General features: G+C 43.6%; 1 protein-coding gene and 1 pseudogene across 1 annotated transcript in view; both read left to right on the top strand.

Annotated features, from left to right (window-relative positions):
- Nucleotides 1–14,353, top strand: part of LOC113121864 (NACHT, LRR and PYD domains-containing protein 12-like) — a 46,266-nt gene extending 31,913 nt beyond the window's left edge. Inside the window, exons 12-13 of the mRNA XM_026292717.1 lie at nt 13,826–13,878; nt 13,992–14,353. Coding sequence (XP_026148502.1) covers nt 13,826–13,878; nt 13,992–13,993 — 55 coding nt within the window. The 3' untranslated portion in view covers nt 13,994–14,353. The remainder of the gene's footprint in view (nt 1–13,825; nt 13,879–13,991) is intronic.
- Nucleotides 144–17,495, top strand: part of LOC113121854 (uncharacterized) — a 957,344-nt pseudogene continuing 939,992 nt past the window's right edge.

The raw sequence follows: 17,495 nt of genomic DNA, 5'->3' as shown, positions 1-17,495 counted from the left end.
GTAAATGATGAGTCTCATGTGTCGAAGGTGGAGATATTTTGGGTGCAGTTTACCAGAGGGATCATGACTCAGAAAGTCAAACCCTGAAAACTGATCCTGATGCCGTCAGTCCCACATCCACTATCGGACTTTAGTTCTGCTTAAGTCTACAAAACAGCCACAAAACACCAATTTCTACCAAATCTTTTCCTCTGGTCAAGACATAGATTTGCACTTGGCACTTTAACATCAGCTCTTTAAAACCACCTTAGGGAGACTAACTGTCCTTTGACCAAACAGTCATTTCATGTGCCTTAGTGTAACAATAAGCCCCGCCCACTGACTTTGACAGGTAAAATAAATTCATGAAGCACAACACCATGAAATAATCAACCTGCTGTTAATCTGCAGTAAAAACCCTGTGGACGTGTCGACTGGGCACATTTTAGCGTTTGCTGCTCTGGTCCTCCAAGTGTGTCCATATTGGTCTGAAGGGGGCGCCAAGGCCACGTCAGTGATGTCATTGGGGACGACCCAAACTGAACTGTGACCAGTGGAACTGTGATATTTAATATAGTCACTTTAGCCCTTTATGGTAAAACAGCACCAGTGCTCCAGTTCTGACTGTTCAGTGTCATTGGACATGTTTTAAATGACGACAACCAAACACCAGCTCTGGTCTGAAGACACATGGACCTTAAAGGGGGGACATTTACCAACTGGGATCAGATGATGTTTGATGTTCGGGTCCATCAGTAGATGTTGACGACAGGCTACACATATCTAGACTGGAGCAAGAATAAAGTTCTGGTTTTGGACTCATGTACTGTGTTGGTCAGTGGCCTGTGTGTGTCTTACACAGCTGTCCAGGTGTGTGTGTTTCAGAAAGGCTCCTTCTCTCTGGTCCTAAATGTTCTGCTAATACTCAGTGTGGGAGTACATCACTGCTGTAAAGGGACCAGGGTCAGGCTGGGAGGACTCCGACCGGCCCACACAAAGCTCCCAACCCAGTGGACTATGCAGGAGCTGGTGGTCAACTGGCTCTGGTTTCCAGTGGGTGTGTGACAGAAACAGCTGCAAACCAAACACTGAAAAGACGTTTAGTCGAGTGTGGTATTAGTGCAGGGGAGTAGACTTCACCTTTACCTTGGATGTTCTTATCAGAGATACACAGAACAAATATACCCAAGAATACTTGGACTACACTGACAAGTACACAGAGAAATATAAGTAGATCCAGTCTGTACTTCAGGTGAAGTGTCTCTGGCTGTGACCTCCTGTTTATTTATTTCTGGTCCCCCTCTGCCAAAGTATTTTAGATGTATAGAGGTGAGAGGAGGTTAAAAGTATTGGAGTGTAATGTGAGTACTAACTAACAGTATATATCACAGTTTATTTGCTGTGTACTTCAAAGTGTACTGCAAATACACTAAAAAGCAGGCTAGAAGTATATAAGTAGTACCTGTAAGTTCAGTACCCAGTAGAGCTGCAGTACAACATTAAACCCAGATAAGAGCGGGTAGTGTACTCATGTGTGTATAGTGGTACTGCTGTAACCACAGAGTCATGTGACTTCCTGTGGACACAAAGTCCTGATCCGCTGAAGAATCCACATTAAAGCTGCAGCTGAGCCCAGAACAGAGGCCCAGCTTTAAAGACAGTTGTTGTGCTGCCTGCTCTGAGTCCACTGGACTCTGGCTTCATGTCCGTGCGGCTGGACTTCCTGTTTTGTGATTTTGTTACTGTGTCACTTGAATGGCCTGGTTCAGAAACTTTGAAACTTCCTGTCTGTGAGCATTTGTGGATTCAGGGCTCCATAAACAGTCGATTGATCAGTGATTGATGTGAAATCAATAAAACCATGTTTGTGTTTGCAGAGGTCAGTACCACAGACAGAGACCAGAGTGTCCAGGATCCAGCTGTCTGCGTGTGAAGAGGGACTGGTCCAGACCTGATCCTGTGACCTTCAGTCCTGAACTCAGACCCTGAGACTGTTTGTCAGTGAATCAGCGACTGTTTCTTCCTTTTTTACAGCCACAGTTCGATTGTGATTGTGCTTGTTTGTTAAAGAGCTGCTGACAGTTGCAGATCCATCTCAGCCAGCTCAGAATAAAACCCATTGTCCAGTGTGGATTCAGGGAAATACTGGCTCCATCAGGGCCCTGGATTCAGGTCCACACATGTTCCACATACATGTGGTTCCACATACATGTGGTTCCACATACATGTGCATATGTATAGGGGCTCTAAGAACAGAGCCAGAGTCTGAGCCAAACTCACAGTTTCTTCTGTTTGAAGGGACATATTTCTAGTTAGTTTCAAAAACTGAAGCAAACAACCTCAGACTGATTCAGTTAGTGGGACAGAAAATGAACAAACATTTGTTTCTGAAAAACTATCGTCTAGTCCCAGCTGCATTTTCACTTTCCATCAGTGGATCAACGGCCAGACTGGTGGTTGGTGCTGGGAACTGTAGTTTCCCTGGGCTTCTGTCTCCATCTAATGGCTGAAAACAGCAACACTTGGTCAGGCTGAAACTCTGAGCTCCCACTTGTTCCCCTGGTGCTGTAAAAAGATTTAATAAGGACTGGGATAGTCCTCTGATAGTCCAGAGACATGTTCAATACTGAGACCACCAGGCCTCTGGAGGGACCATTTCCACTGGGAGAGACTCTGAGAACTTCCTGTGATGTTGTTGACTTCCTGTTTGTGTTGCAGAGCGTCCACTCACTGCCACATGTGAAGAAGAGCAAAGTGTGAAGTCAGACTCCATTTTAAAGTCCACAGAGAAGAAGAAGCAGGAAACAGGAAGTGGGAAGCAGGGTGAGTGTTGGGATTGAGTCTGGTTTAGACTTGTGTTTCCTGACGTCACAGTCACACTGTGTCTCTGGGATGGTTCCATCAAACTAATGTCCAATCAATAAGAAGCTGCTGCTGTTACAGGGGGACAGGTTTGTTCCTCTGGTCTCCAGGGTCCCTGGTTTCCCTCTCAGACCACAGAAGATGAGTCATTGTGGGGGGGAAGAGGAGGACAGACCAGGGTCTTCAGGATCCAGCACTCTGCCTATGAAGAGAAGAAATTCCTTAAATCTTCACCAAGACTTCAGTCCTGAACCTGGACCCTCAGACTCAGGGTAAGAGACAGTTTCTAGTGTAAACTGAGCTGAAGATGAGTCAATGGTCCAAATGTCTCTGTCAGTCCATGGACATGTGGAGTGGACACAGTTCACTACTCAACATGTATGGACATTTACATCCAGCAAATTAACTGATTGTGTTTGCAGAGGGGGGTACCCCAGAAAGAGACCAGGGTCTCCAGGATCCAGCTGTCTGTCCATGAAGAGTGACTGGTCCAAAGATCGTCCTCCACTCTTCAGTCCTGAACCTGGACCCTCAGACTCAGGGTAAGAGACAGTTTCTAGTGTAAACTGAGCTGAAGATGAGTCTGTGGTCTGGAAGACAAAATCCTGATCCACTAACACCAGGAGTCCTTTCCTGTGATTCATTAAACAAACCAAAACAATGCAGTGCTGTGGTGCAGGAGACCCGTTGGCTTCCCTTTGAGCTGCACTCTATGGTTGAGAGGAGATATCCAACTTTAAATATATATAGAATATATCAAATTTAGGCTGTGGGCAGAAAACGGACTTTTGTGCTGGAGGATCAGATATTTAGTCCGAAAAAACCTGTTTCCTGGAAACATTTCAGGCCGACTGACACCAATCAACATATTTGTGGTTGGAGTTTCTAAGAGGCCGTGTCAGTAGTTAGTGTAGTCCCCGACAGAAACAACAGACCGAAGCTCTTCATCTGCATTTAAATGCAGTCGTCAGAAGGAATTCACAGCTTCCAGGTGGAAAACCATCTCCGTGGTAACGGTCCCTCCCCCTGCACACCTCTGTTGACTGGTTGGTTTTTTCACTGCAGTTCACAGCGAGTGAGAAAGGACGTGAACATCCAGTCTAGAGCGTCAGCTCCAGCTGCAGAGCTAACGTGGTCAGTTCTTAGTATTATTAAATGTCTCTGCATCACTTTGACTCTACGCAGCCAAAGCAGGTCCACAAAGGATGGAATATGAGACCCAGCTCAATACTGTGCAGCACAGTAGTTCACTGAGCCAACCAGTCCCAATGAACACAGCTGCTTTTTGGATGCAAACACATGTGCAGCGTTAATGTTAATGCGTAAGATTGTGGCACCAATGAGGAACAGCCCATTAAAGAAACAGAGCTGTGCTTTATGCTCTGCTCTCTGATCAGGGTTTAGGTTTGGTGTCTCTGTTTGTCGGCCGCTTTTCTGACTGATTATTAAACTCATAAAGCCTAACACGGTCTGGGCCGGAACAGACTCCACCATCTGGCCCTTCTGTCAGTGAACATAGATGGTCTCAGTAGTATTGATTCTGAATTGATCAATGATCAGTTGATGTTGAAGGAAGCCCAGTTTGAATCAGCCTGTGTTCTCACAGTCCAACCTGTTTCTAGATTCCCCTCTAGAGCTTTGTTGGATCAGCATTAACACAGTGTCATTCATTGTTTATTGTGCAGGGCTAAGGATTTACTTTGTCTGTGCAGCACCTGCATCTGCTACCATGGAAATACTTTCTGTGTCTCCATGTGCCACATCAGATTCCTCCCCCTCCTCCAACGATGCAGGCAAAGTTCTGCTTTCAAGTCTAACGACACGACTGAGAGTCGATATTATTTTATTGATGAGCTGAGCTATTGTTCAATTCTAATATCTGATCTTATCTAGCATGTTGATTCTGTGGCCTATTTATTCAGTCGCTCTGTTGGACTCTGCCTGCAGACTTTAAAAAAAGCTGGAGATGCTCATGATGTCACAAAGACATTTAGACAGAAGTTTCCACCAAACTGCTTGGAAGGTAGTAAGTCCTGCAGCCACAGGACGACCTGCTGTAAGTCTCTCCAACAACATGGTCATGACATCAGTATCAGCTGCCTGGACTTTCTGAAGGCTTGTGTTTCAATCCATTTCCCACAAGTGTGTAGCATAAAGAGACGTGCAGTCAGCTGGAAACAAAGTCCTCTTAACAGCAGGCCTGGATAAGGCTGCACTGACAACAGCACAGATTTCTTCCAGCATTAAAGAAAACCTGTCTCTTCTAATGTGAGACTGTGTTCCACAAACTGAACCTCCCTTTGCTGTTGTCCTGGACTGGATCAATGCAGCAACACTCTGCCCATCCTGGACCCAAACAGGAAGCAGTTTGTCCCTTTAATGCTTCAGTTGATTGACAACACACACACACATAATAATGAGACTAAGTCAAACTAAAGCAGTTGAGGAAAGAGAAACACATCTTTCCACATGTGGAGCAGCTCAGGCCTCTGGCTGTTCTAAATAGAGCTCAGCCTGTGTCTACAGTGGTAGTGACTGAAAACATCCTAGTTGTTCCCAGCGTTATGTTTGCAGTCCCCTGGTGCTGCTGTTGCATCAGGAATGCAGTGGTTGAAACCCTTCCAAAAAACTCCAACATGCTGTTCTCCTTCAGTTTCCTGCTGTTATTGTGCAGCTTTGAAGGGATTGATCCACTTCCAGACGTGGTGTCATTGATGCACTTTGGAAAAGGAAGTTGGTTCTTTTTCATTGAGTTAGTAAAATGATTCCATCTCCTTTGTTCAGACTGAGGAGTCTCATTGTTTGATGACTTTATTTCTGCTGTCACATGGAAATGTTTCTGTCTTATCACTTTTTCTGTTTCTCACCACATTTCTCTTCTTCTCTCTTCTTTCTTTCCCTCAATGAACATCTCACTGGATCATCTTGATGTTGAGCTGCAAACCTTTGCAAACTGATAAACTCAGTGTTGAATGTTGATCAGATTCCAAACTTCATTATCAGCCAGTTCAGCTGTGGAGGAAAACTGATTTAAAGCCAGCTGGGAGACAGCTGGGAGTTTCCAGCTTCTGTCCAGTCAAACAATAAGAAAGTTTCCTCACTCAACATGTCTCCACCTCAACTAATCCCAGTTTGCTTCATGTCCACAGGGACAGGACCAGGACTCGGGTCTCTGAGGAGCAGCGGCTGTCCAGCTGTGCTTTGTGTCAGGACGTCCTGAAGGATCCAGTCTCTACCAGCTGTGGACACTGGTTCTGCAGACAGTGCATCACCTCATACAGGGACCAGTCTGATTCACCAGGAGACTTTCCCTGTCCCCAGTGTGGAGAAAGATCCAGAACCAGTAGGACCCACTGATTGTTCTACATTTGAGTTGGTCGTTCACAGTTGAGATTCTGTGTCACACAAACGTCTGTTTGATTGGACCCTTTTTCTTGTCTTCCAGTGGACTCTGGTCTGCAGGAGGTTTTAGATCAACATAAGACCAGTCTGAGGACCAGATGTGAACGTGTGACTGAAGGACCTGATCCAACAGGAAGTGGAACCCTCCTCAACAGGATCTACACTGAGCTCTACATCACAGAGGGACTGAGTGAAGAGGTTAATACCCAACATGAGGTCAGGCAGCTGGAGACCACTTCCAAGAAGGAGACCCTCCATGACACTCCAATCAAGTGCCACGAGATCTTTAAAGCCTCCCCTGACCAGCAGAGACCCATCAGAGTTGTTCTGACCAACGGCGTTGCTGGTGTTGGAAAAACCTTCTCAGTGCAGAAGTTCAGTCTGGACTGGGCAGAGGGCTCAGAAAACCAAGACGTCTGTCTGCTGGTCCTGCTTTCGTTCAGGGAGCTGAACCTGATCAAAGATGAGCAGATCAGTCTTCTCAGGCTGCTCCATGTTTTCCATCCAACATTACAGAAGGTCACAGCAGAGCAGCTGGCTGTCTGTAAAGTTCTGTTCATCTTTGACGGCCTGGATGAAAGCAGACTTTCACTGGATTTCACCAACAGGAAGGTGGTGTCTGATGTCACACAGGAGGCCTCGGTCAACGAGCTGCTGACAAACCTCATCCAGGGGAATCTGCTTCCCTTGGCTCTGGTCTGGATAACTTCCCGACCCGCAGCGGCCAATCGGATCCCTCCTACGTGTGTGGACAGGCTGACAGAAGTCCGAGGCTTCACAGACGCCCAGAAGGACGAGTACTTCAGGAGGAGGTCCAGGGAGGAAGAGCTGTCCAGCAGAATCATCTCACACATCAAGGCATCCAGGAGCCTCCACATCATGTGTCAAATCCCAGTCTTCTGCTGGATCACTGCTACAGTTCTGGAGCACATGTTGACCACAGAGCAGAGAGGAGAGCTGCCCAAGACCCTGACTGACCTGTACTCACACTTCCTGCTGGTTCAGACAAACAGGAAGAAGCACAAGTACCATGAGGGACATGAGACGAGTCCAGGGCAGCTGACGGAGGCTGACGGGGAAGTTCTTCTGAAGCTGGGGAGACTGGCGTTTGAACAGCTGGAGTTAGGAAACATCATGTTCTACCAAGAAGACCTGGAGCAGTGTGGTTTGGATGTCCCAGAGGCCTCGGTGTACTCAGGAGTCTGTACAGAGATCTTCAAAAGAGAGAGTGTGATCTTCCAGAAATCAGTCTACTGCTTTGTTCATCTGAGTGTTCAGGAGTTTCTGGCTGCAGTCTACATGGTCCACTGTTACACCGACAGGAAGACACAGGTACTGGATATGTTCCTGGGGGAAGAGTACAGCAATAAGAGGAGAGAAATAGTTCCTGTTATTGATAGTAGTGATGATGATGATGATGATGATGGTGGTGGTGATGGTGGTGTCATAGTCATTGATTATTGCCCACCTCTGGATGACTTCCTGTTGGGAGCCATGGAGAAATCCCTGGACAGTAAAAGTGGCCACCTGGACCTGTTTGTCCGCTTCCTTCATGGCCTCTGTCTGGAGTCCAACCAGAGAGTCTTAGGAGGCCTGCTGGCTCAGACAGAGACCAGTCCAGAAACCATCCAGAGAGCCATCAACAAACTGAAGAAGATGAACAGAGATGATATCTCTCCTGACAGAAGCATCAACATCTTCCACTGTCTGATGGAGCTGAACGACCACTCAGTCCATCAGGAGATCCAAGAGTTCCTGAAGTCAGGGAACAGATCAGAGAAGAGACTCTCTAGGATCCAGTGCTCAGCTCTGGCCTACATGCTGCAGATGTCAGAAGAGGTTCTGGATGAGTTGGACCTGAACCAGTACAAGACATCAGACCAGGGACGACTGAGACTGATTCCAGCTGTGAGGAACTGCAGAAAGGCTAAGTAAGTCCAGATGTGCCCAAGTGAAAAAAAATCTATTTTTGTATATTTTCTAAAAGTATATTGAGTATACTTTTGAAATACTTTGAAATACTTGAAGTTGTGTTAAAATGAAACCAGTGAAGTTGCTGGAAGCTGCAGTATAAATCTGCTTTAGTACATGAAAAACCTATTTTTCACGTATTATTGGGTACTTTGGCTGCCCAAAATACTACACTACTGTTAAAATATACATGAAACATTTGAAGTTGACTTGTTGCAAATGTCAAAAATCTATAGTGACATTAAACTGACAGTGTATTACTAATAGACTTTGAGCCAAAGTAAATGTACTTGAAATATACTCTGAACTCATTTGAACTATGTATGAAATACAATAGAATGAGGTTTGAAATGTGAAAAAAGTATGCAAAGTATATTCTTCAAAGTATTTGAGTATTTGTTGTGAAAATGAGCCACTGACTTTGTGTTAAATTGCAACCAAGTTGAACATATTGCATTAAAAGACACAATGATATTGGATTGATATTCCTAGTAAATATAAGTCCACTATAAGCATCATTGTGTGTTTAATAAATACACCAACAATGCCCTCTGAATGGATTCTCCAAACACTGAGTCTGAAATGTAGATACTTTACTTAGATTCCAATCCAATGATGTTGGACTAAAAGCACTACTTCCTGTTAGCATGTTCTCAAATGCTCTTACTTTGAAAAGCCCAGTGCACTTTGAAGACGTTCTAAAAGGATTGAAAATAATCGGAACTCCTATACAAAGTCCAAAACCTCGTCAGTCCAACAAATATTGATTTGAACTCTAACACTATTAAATCCAGCCATTTAAGGGCTTTGGAACAAAACAAGTCATTCAAGGTAACAACAATAACAATAAACAGGAACAACAGTTTGTGTTTTCTATTAGTGAGGTCAAAGTATTATTTGGCTGCACCACTATGGGACTAACATGGATTTTAGTGATCTTCAGGATTCTGCATAGTTCTCCGAAGAATTCTGTCCAAACATCCAAAATACATGAAGTAAACATGTAGTATGAAAGAGTATTTTGAAGTGAAACTTTGTCCACAGGAATTAGACCACTTCCAAGAGTCCACTTTCCCACAGCCAGGAACACATACATTGTGTACTTTAAATAAGTCTACTGAAATAGAGCTCAAGTTAAATGGAGGCATAGTATTATATTTGGAAGAGAATGAGACAATTTGAAGTAAAAACACAAACCATGAACAGACTTTTGGAAAATATCACTAAATATACTTCAAAATCTGTTGAAAGTAAAGTGCACTTTGAAGAAATCTGCTAAATGACTAATGAAGTAATGAGATCATTTCAATATACTTTGCAAACATTGACTTTGAATCTGCTTTTTTTGTCTCAGTAACTCTTTGACTAATCTTGTACTTTGGAGACTCACCAAAAATGTACTTTTACTACGTTTCAACACAAGCACAAATACACTTGGTAAAATGTGTGAACACACTTTATCTGCTAAAAGTAGAATTGAAGTCTGAAACAATAGATTGATTTTTCACTTGGGTGATCATCACCATAATGTTCCTCTTGTTTATTGTGAGAATGACAGCAGCTGGATTTTGTCCCAGATGTTCTTGAGCTGTTCCAAATGGTGTCAGTCCAAAAGCTGCAGATGTTCCTGTTGTTTTTTTCTCTCTGTCCAGTGAATGAACACAGTTCTTCTTTTTCTTTCCAATGGTTTTTCCATGGGACACATTTTTCTTCTGTTTCTCTTCACACACTGATGTTTTTCTGCCACATGTGGACAAATGTCCAACATTGGAATAAACAGGGACAGGCCTGTTGTGGAAGTTCCAAAGGAACTGAGTTTTCTCTGCTTCCTGTCCAAGATGAAAGCAGAACAAAGATGAAGCGTGTGCAGTGTGACAGAGAGTGAGAAGAATTCTTATTTCATGTCCAACCCACTCAGAGAAGATCAGCTGAACCACTGATGTGAAGACACAACAGGACATGTCCCTGTTTGACATCAAGTGATTCAACTCAATATATTGTCTCTGTCATAATAACAGCTTTTCTAATATATGTGTCCTCACAGACTTTCTGACTGTGGACTCTCAGAGACTCACTGGGAAGTCGTGGCCTCAGCTCTGAAGTCCAACCCCTCCCATCTGACAGAACTGGACCTGAGTGAGAACTTTAAACTGAAGGATCCAGCAGTGCAGCAGCTGTGTGGTGGACTGCAGAGTCCACACTGTAGACTGGAGACTCTGAGGTCAGTTGACTGACTGTTCCTATTGTAGATCTTAGATGTTGAATCCACAACTAAAGCTCCTGTGAATGTTGGTTGTTCCATTCAGTGTTTTCATTGTTCTTCTATTCTCAGCAGACTAAGAATGATTCCTTCAGTTTCACTTCATTTCACTGAGCTGTCTTCAATAATGTGTGTTCACTCATATTGAATAGTCATATTAATAATGATGTGTTTCTTTCTATAGAAGCTTTGAAGAACAGAGTGTCCCAAAAATGTCATCTGTCAGGAAGTTGTTCTGAATCCTTTGTGTTTCTAAACAAACTGTGGAAACAGTCCAAAGCTGAAACTGTTTCAACTGAAACTGTCCAGTGTTTGTCCAAGTTTGGATCCCAACAATATGTCAACATTGGACCAGACTAATATCCGACCTGATCCTCCTGAGAGCCAGAAGGAAAAAGGTTGGAATATTTCCATTTTGGGATAGAAGTGAAGACTTTGGGCCGTGAGAAACAAAGTCCTCTTTCTTTTTGGGGAAGAACACGTCCCTGTAGTTGACATTGGGTCTTGCTTTGTCCCAAAAACCACACAATAAGCATCAGTTTGCTGTCGATAATGTTGGATTTTCTCTGCATTTCTATCAGATTTTTCTCACTTGATGAAACTCAGAGAAACATATGACACAGTCAGTTGTCAACAATCTATGAATGGGATTCCAAAGCTTGTGTTTAGTGGCCAATGACACAGTGGGGATCAGTCCCAACACAAGGACATGATGTGGTCTGTGCATTGGGACTGGGCCATTAGAAAGCAGTTGTCAGCCTGTTGTCATTGCCAAGGCCTCAAATCCTGATGCTGTGTGAAGAAGCTTTGAGTAGTTTTTGTTCCTGAACTGAAGCCAGCAGCTTTTGGTCCTGACACTGTCCACCCAGTTTGTTCCCTGATCCAAATCTCATTGTGAAGAACAAATCCACAGTGTCTCTATAAAGTTGATCCCATAGAAATGAAAGCACATGTGGAGCACAGAGACACACAGATGAAATCATGTGTCCAGGTGGTTGAGCTGTGTTTAGTGTCTGAGCTGCTGCTGCTGCTGCTGCTGCTGCTTTACCTCTGTGCTGTGCTGAGGCTGCAGCCAATAAAGCCAGAGAAGAAGATGCAGAGAGGGAAGAGACAGGAGACAGGAGAGCCTGGGGGAGCTTCCTTGGCTCAGATAGAATAAGGAGGAACAATTCAATGCATTGTTTTGCTGCACTTTGGAACTGGGTCAACAAACTTTAAGCAGGAAACTTTAAAGCTGCACAGTGACAGTATGAGCCATCAACTAGATTGATTCTGCTGTTGGCTGGAAAGCAGCTTCTCTTCCCATGTGCTGACAATAATATCATGATATAGTCAGACTATTATTACTATTATTCTGACTGTTCTCATATTATTCTTCTCATTATTATCATTCTACATTTCCCTTCAGGGATTAATCAAGTTGATCTCATCTCATTATTCTAATGAAAAGAAGAAGAATTGTCATCATCATCATCACCATCCTCATTGTCATCAACATCAGTGTCACATTGGATCTCCTTCTGTGATTCTTTATTCAGGTTGAGGAGCTGCAGTTTGTCAGAGACCAGCTGTGGTTATCTGGTCTCAACTCTGAAGTCCAATCCCTCCCATCTGAGAGAACTGGACCTGAGCTACAACGACCTGCAGGATCCAGCAGTGCAGCAGCTGTGTGGTGGACTGCAGAGTCCACACTGTAGACTGGAGACCCTGAGGTCAGTTGACTGACTGTTCCTATTGTAGATCTTAGATGTTGAATCCACAACTAAAGCTCCTGTGAATGTTGGTTGTTCCATTCAGTGTTTTCATTGTTCTTCTATTCTCAGCAGACTAAGAATGATTCCTTCAGTTTCACTTCATTTCACTGAGCTGTCTTCAATAATGTGTGTTCACTCATATTGAATAGTCATATTAATAATGATGTGTTTCTTTCTATAGAAGCTTTGAAGAACAGAGTGTCCCAAAAATGTCATCTGTCAGGAAGTTGTTCTGAATCCTTTGTGTTTCTAAACAAACTGTGGAAACAGTCCAAAGCTGAAACTGTTTCAACTGAAACTGTCCAGTGTTTGACTGCTTTGAACCTGCATCCTGTTGGCTTCAGCTGTTTGGAGTTTCCACTTTCTAAACTTCTACTTTCTAAACCTTCTTCAGCTCTGAACACATTCTGAAACATTCAACACTTTCAAGAGGAACTTTGGTTTCTAACGTCACATCTTTGATTATTTATTCAGGTTGAGGTTCTGCAGTTTGTCAGAGACCAGCTGTGGTTATCTGGTCTCAGCTCTGAAGTCCAACCCCTCACATCTGAGAGAACTGGACCTGAGTCGGAACACCCTGCAGGATCCAGATGTGCAGCAGCTGTGTGATCTTGTCCGGAGTCCAGACTGTAGCCTGCAGACTCTGAGGTCAGTAGAGGGCTGGAGTCAGTCCATGGTGCTTTCAGCAGGACTGGACTAAACCCAGTCAGTGTCAAAGCAAAGATCCAGGATTTCCTGTGAAGCTCCAACCTTCTCAGTGAAGCTGTGAGAGGAGAACAGGGACAGGCTTCAGGATTGGACAGAAAGACAGAGAGAGAAAACAGTCAGCCAATCAGATCAGCCAGAAGCTTGTTGTGATCATGTGTTTGAGTTGATGTGAAGACGACTGTTGCTGATGAAGTCAGTGAGTCAGGAACACAAAAACAGTCTTTTATCCAGATCAATGTCAGGCAGCTGAGGTTGAGCTTAATTCCTGCATTTCAATCCAACAAACACTGGTTCACTTTGGCCTGGTCGGTCACCATGGAAACTGGGTTGATCAATATAGTCATCTATAGCTAACTTGTACTGAAGCAGGATCAGTTTCATGTCTCACATGAGAATTTATCAGTAGCCAATCAACAAAGTGGAAAAACTCCAGTCAGTCTTCAAACAGGATCCCATTCTGAACCAAATCCTGGTTCACCTTAAAGTCACAGTGAAGACCAGAGCAGTGGGCTGAGTCCTAGGTTCTGTCAGAGGTCATGTGGGCTCTGAATCAGCAAATCAGGTCAATTGAAGGTTTGTGATCATTTCAGTTCAGTCTGATCTAATTCTAGCAGTGAACAGTTTAATCCATAATGTGAAGGAATGAATCCAAACTACAGCCTGTGATGAACTGAGGAGAAATCTGATGGGATTGTCAGCAGGGACTGGACAGAACACACACGTTGCAGATCCATGATGTGTGGTGGTGCAGCGTATTGTCTGGAGCTAGTTGAGGGTTTGATGACTCCTTGTATGTGGACGCCTGCTGAGAGAAGGAGGAAATAAAAAGGAGGAAAAGAGAATCTGATTATTTATTTACTCACCTTCTAACTGAGGTTTGTTCCAACAGGTTTGGCCTCTATGAGGAAAAAACAGTGACTCAATGTTCCAAAGACAAATCCTGTGAGTAACATTGAAACATTGTCTTCATCTAATTTTTAAAGTCTGATTTTACAAAGTGTTTTTGCTCATTTCATTGTCAAATCTTTCTAAATTGTGTTTTTGTCTTGGCTCAGGAAAACACCTGCGCCCAAAGAACTACAGGCTGTGTTTGATTTGAGGTTCCTGCAGATCCTTCCAAGTCTCAACAGGTCTTGAAATTCCAAATCTGTGGAGAATCACTTGAATCTGGGAACTGAACACCCCGAAGAGAACAGAAATGGACAGAGTTCCAGACAGATCACCAATCACATGGTGTTCTGCACAATGAAGGACCAACCAGATGGATTCTAAGATTCTTTTCCACCACTGCAAACAAGCTGCTGTTAGACTGTTCTAATGTTTGATTCTTTAATTCAGCTCATGTCTCTGATCAGTTCTCCCTCTGTTTCCCCCTGTGGAAATATTGGAAATAGCTGAATTAATCTTCCAAAGACAACTGACTGCAAAGTTTCTATGGCTTCACCTCAAACTCTGATCAAGGTGTTGATCCAAATATGGAAATGTCTTGATTTTGTCTTTTTGCCTTTTTAAACCACTTTTTGTTTCCTGACATTTGAGTGTCCACATCCAGATGTGACAGTGGCCTCACTCTTTGCAGTGACGGTGCAGTGGTCGCTTGCTGCCACTGTTTGGGAAAGGTGCCCCCTTACTCCGTAGGAAACCAAACTTCTTTCTCCCAGTTGTTCTAGTTCCAGCCCTGGTTATGGTTTGTTTTGTTCAGAAAGGTGTTGGGAAGCCACGGCTCCTGCTCATTGGTCCAGTCTGAGTCTGCTCACCTCATTTCTACTGAATCTGTTTGGATGTGCTGTCCATTCTCCTCGTCCCACTGCTGAACCAGGAAAACTGGCATGTTGTGTTGCAGCCCCAGGCCTGGACCAAAACAGAGACCAGCCCTGCTCAGTCCTGGAAACTGTGGGACATGATCCAATATGTAACCATATCCATTCCATAAGCATTCATTGGATCTTATATGATCAGTCTTTTATATTCATTATGTACATAGCCTATATTTCTATTTTTATTATTAGGACTCTGTTGCTATAATAAACATGTGGTTCAGACTTTGTCGACTGGAGACTTTGATTTTACACATTGGCAGAGAAGAAAAGAGAAGAACAGTGTCTGTGGGGCTTCGACGGCTTCACCCTGGCCGGAGAACTTTCCACCACATTATTGGCGTCGCCGACAGGACGGGCTGACGGGACCTCGGCATCTGGACCACCTGCCTGCCGCTCACAGCGACCGGTGATCACCAAACAAAAGGTGAGCAGAGCCATTTGAATCTGCATGTTGCTGAGGACTGGAGACAGGTGAAAGGGTCCTAACCTGTCCTATAAAGAACCTCTAACCTATAGGAGGCCACTAACCTGTAGGAGAACATAAGAACAAAGGAAACACCACGGTGCAGGATGAATAAGACTGTGAATGAAAGGTCTGTGGAAGGTGCCGATAATCAGTTGGCTTTGGGTTTATATATATATGTAGACCTGAAGAGCTAATATGGTGGTGGGATAGCAGCTGTTATCAGACCACAACACATTGATAGAATGTTATTGGACTTTCTGTGGAAACATGAGAGACATTATGTCAAGAAATCCCTTGTTCTAAAGAAATATGAATGTGCTGGATTCAGTTTTTTAGATTCTGCCTCTTTCAATAAGACTTTGAAGGTAAATTGGTTAGAGCAGTATTTAACAAAGCCTCATTCATTTTGGAATATTCTACCTCATATTATTTTCTCTAAGGTTGGAGCTCTTCCTTTTTTGTGTTACGCCCGGCCTAGGGGAAACCTGGACATGACATGATGTTAGCTTTCTCCAAGCTTTCCCACTCTCAACAGAATCCAGCAGCAAACCAAATACAAGTAAAGGTAGCAATTTATTTTGCCGAAGATAGTCAATAATTATTTCTTCTAATAACCAACGCCCAAAATAACAAACCAAAACTCTAATGCAACCCTAAACTTACCTAACCAAACAAAACCAAAGACAGGTATTCTACCCTGAACTCCACCAAAACAGGAGAAAATGAAACTAAAGATAACTGGGCTCTTCACTACTAATAAATGCTGCCTGGTGCTCAATATTTACAGTGCAACTAAAGTCACAAATGTCCTTTCTCTAAGGTTACAATTCTCAAACTGACAATTTGTTGCACACATCGTTAGGCTTCTTACAAATACAGAGTTTCTCAACAAAGAGTGCTGGTTTGGGAGTGGCAGAGATGGAGAAGAGCTCTGGGGCTGCAGACAGTTGGTGCTTTTGTAGTCTGCAGGGAAGGACTGGACCAATCCTGGAACATCAGTTTAGTTTGAATGGGCCAACCCCATGGGTCCACCTATACTCCACGCCCACTCCTTTCTCTCTCTCACCTACACACACACCAAGAACCAGGGGAGGAGAGAGAGCGAACAACAATCAAATCATAACAAACCTCATTAATCATGACCCAGGGTCATAACAGCATCTATCCAAGTTACATGGTTTATTAAAAGAATCACATTTCAGCATTTACATACTTTTCATTAAGTGCTTTAGCCCACTTACAATAAAAAGGACCAAAATCTAGTTCATGACCTGTGTAGTATGTTAACACTACTGGAAGTATAAATATTTAATTTGAACTATGGCAAAACATGAACTGCCAACCAAACCAAGCCAACTATAAACTCCAGTTTTGAAAACACACTGAATATGTTTATTCTAAAGCTCTGACTTCCAGTGTGTGAAGCTCCTGCTGTGCACTGGGTGAGAGGGTCCTACTGTGGTCTGGGAGAGAGTCCTGTGACTCTTAGTCTGCAAAATACAGTATGTGATGACACGATTATTTGCATTTCTACTACTCATAAACTAGTAACAGTATTTAATGATCAGTATCCATAAATGAAAACTGTAAATAAATGACACTAGATGAGCACAAATCTGACTGAGGACTTAAATTTCACCTTTATTTTTCCGTCTGTCCTTCTCATGTCTCCAGTGGTTGGACACATTGTCCAGGTCGATGGCCTCCTCTGCTTGCAGCTTTGACTTTATGGGCATTAGCTGGTCCAAATGGTCCACTTCAAGACCATTTCTGGATGCTGTTTTGATACGATTCATCAAACTAAAGCCTCTTTCACAATCTGCACTGGATGTTTGAAATGTAGCACAAATATCCACAAGCTGTGAGACGTGTTTCAGCTCCTCACATCTTAATGTCTCAGCCACCATATGTGAGAATGTGCTGATTGACCCGTGTTTAGGTTTTGGCCTCATTATGTCCTTGAATTCAGCATATTCACTGTTAATGAGCTCCACAGAATGTGGGCGGTGGAGAATGACCTCATACTTCTTTGCCAGTGTGGCAATGTCTGCTGCTCCATACTCACAGCTGATGTCTGAACTCAATGCCTCAGTGTCAAATGCAGACCCCTCCTTTAATTCATCCTCTGGAAAACCAGCATCCAAGTGATCACAGAGCTTAGAATAAAACCAGTAATCTCACCGGTATTTCTGCTATCGGCCGATGAGGCCCTCATGGCCTCTTTGACACGGTCACTCCACTTAACATCCTTTTCCTCTGTCAAGTCTTGGGAA

Source organism: Mastacembelus armatus, chromosome 20, assembly GCF_900324485.2.
Source record: "Mastacembelus armatus chromosome 20, fMasArm1.2, whole genome shotgun sequence".
Classification (NCBI taxonomy): Eukaryota; Metazoa; Chordata; class Actinopteri; order Synbranchiformes; family Mastacembelidae; genus Mastacembelus; species Mastacembelus armatus.
This window is presented reverse-complemented; position numbering and strand designations above follow the sequence as displayed.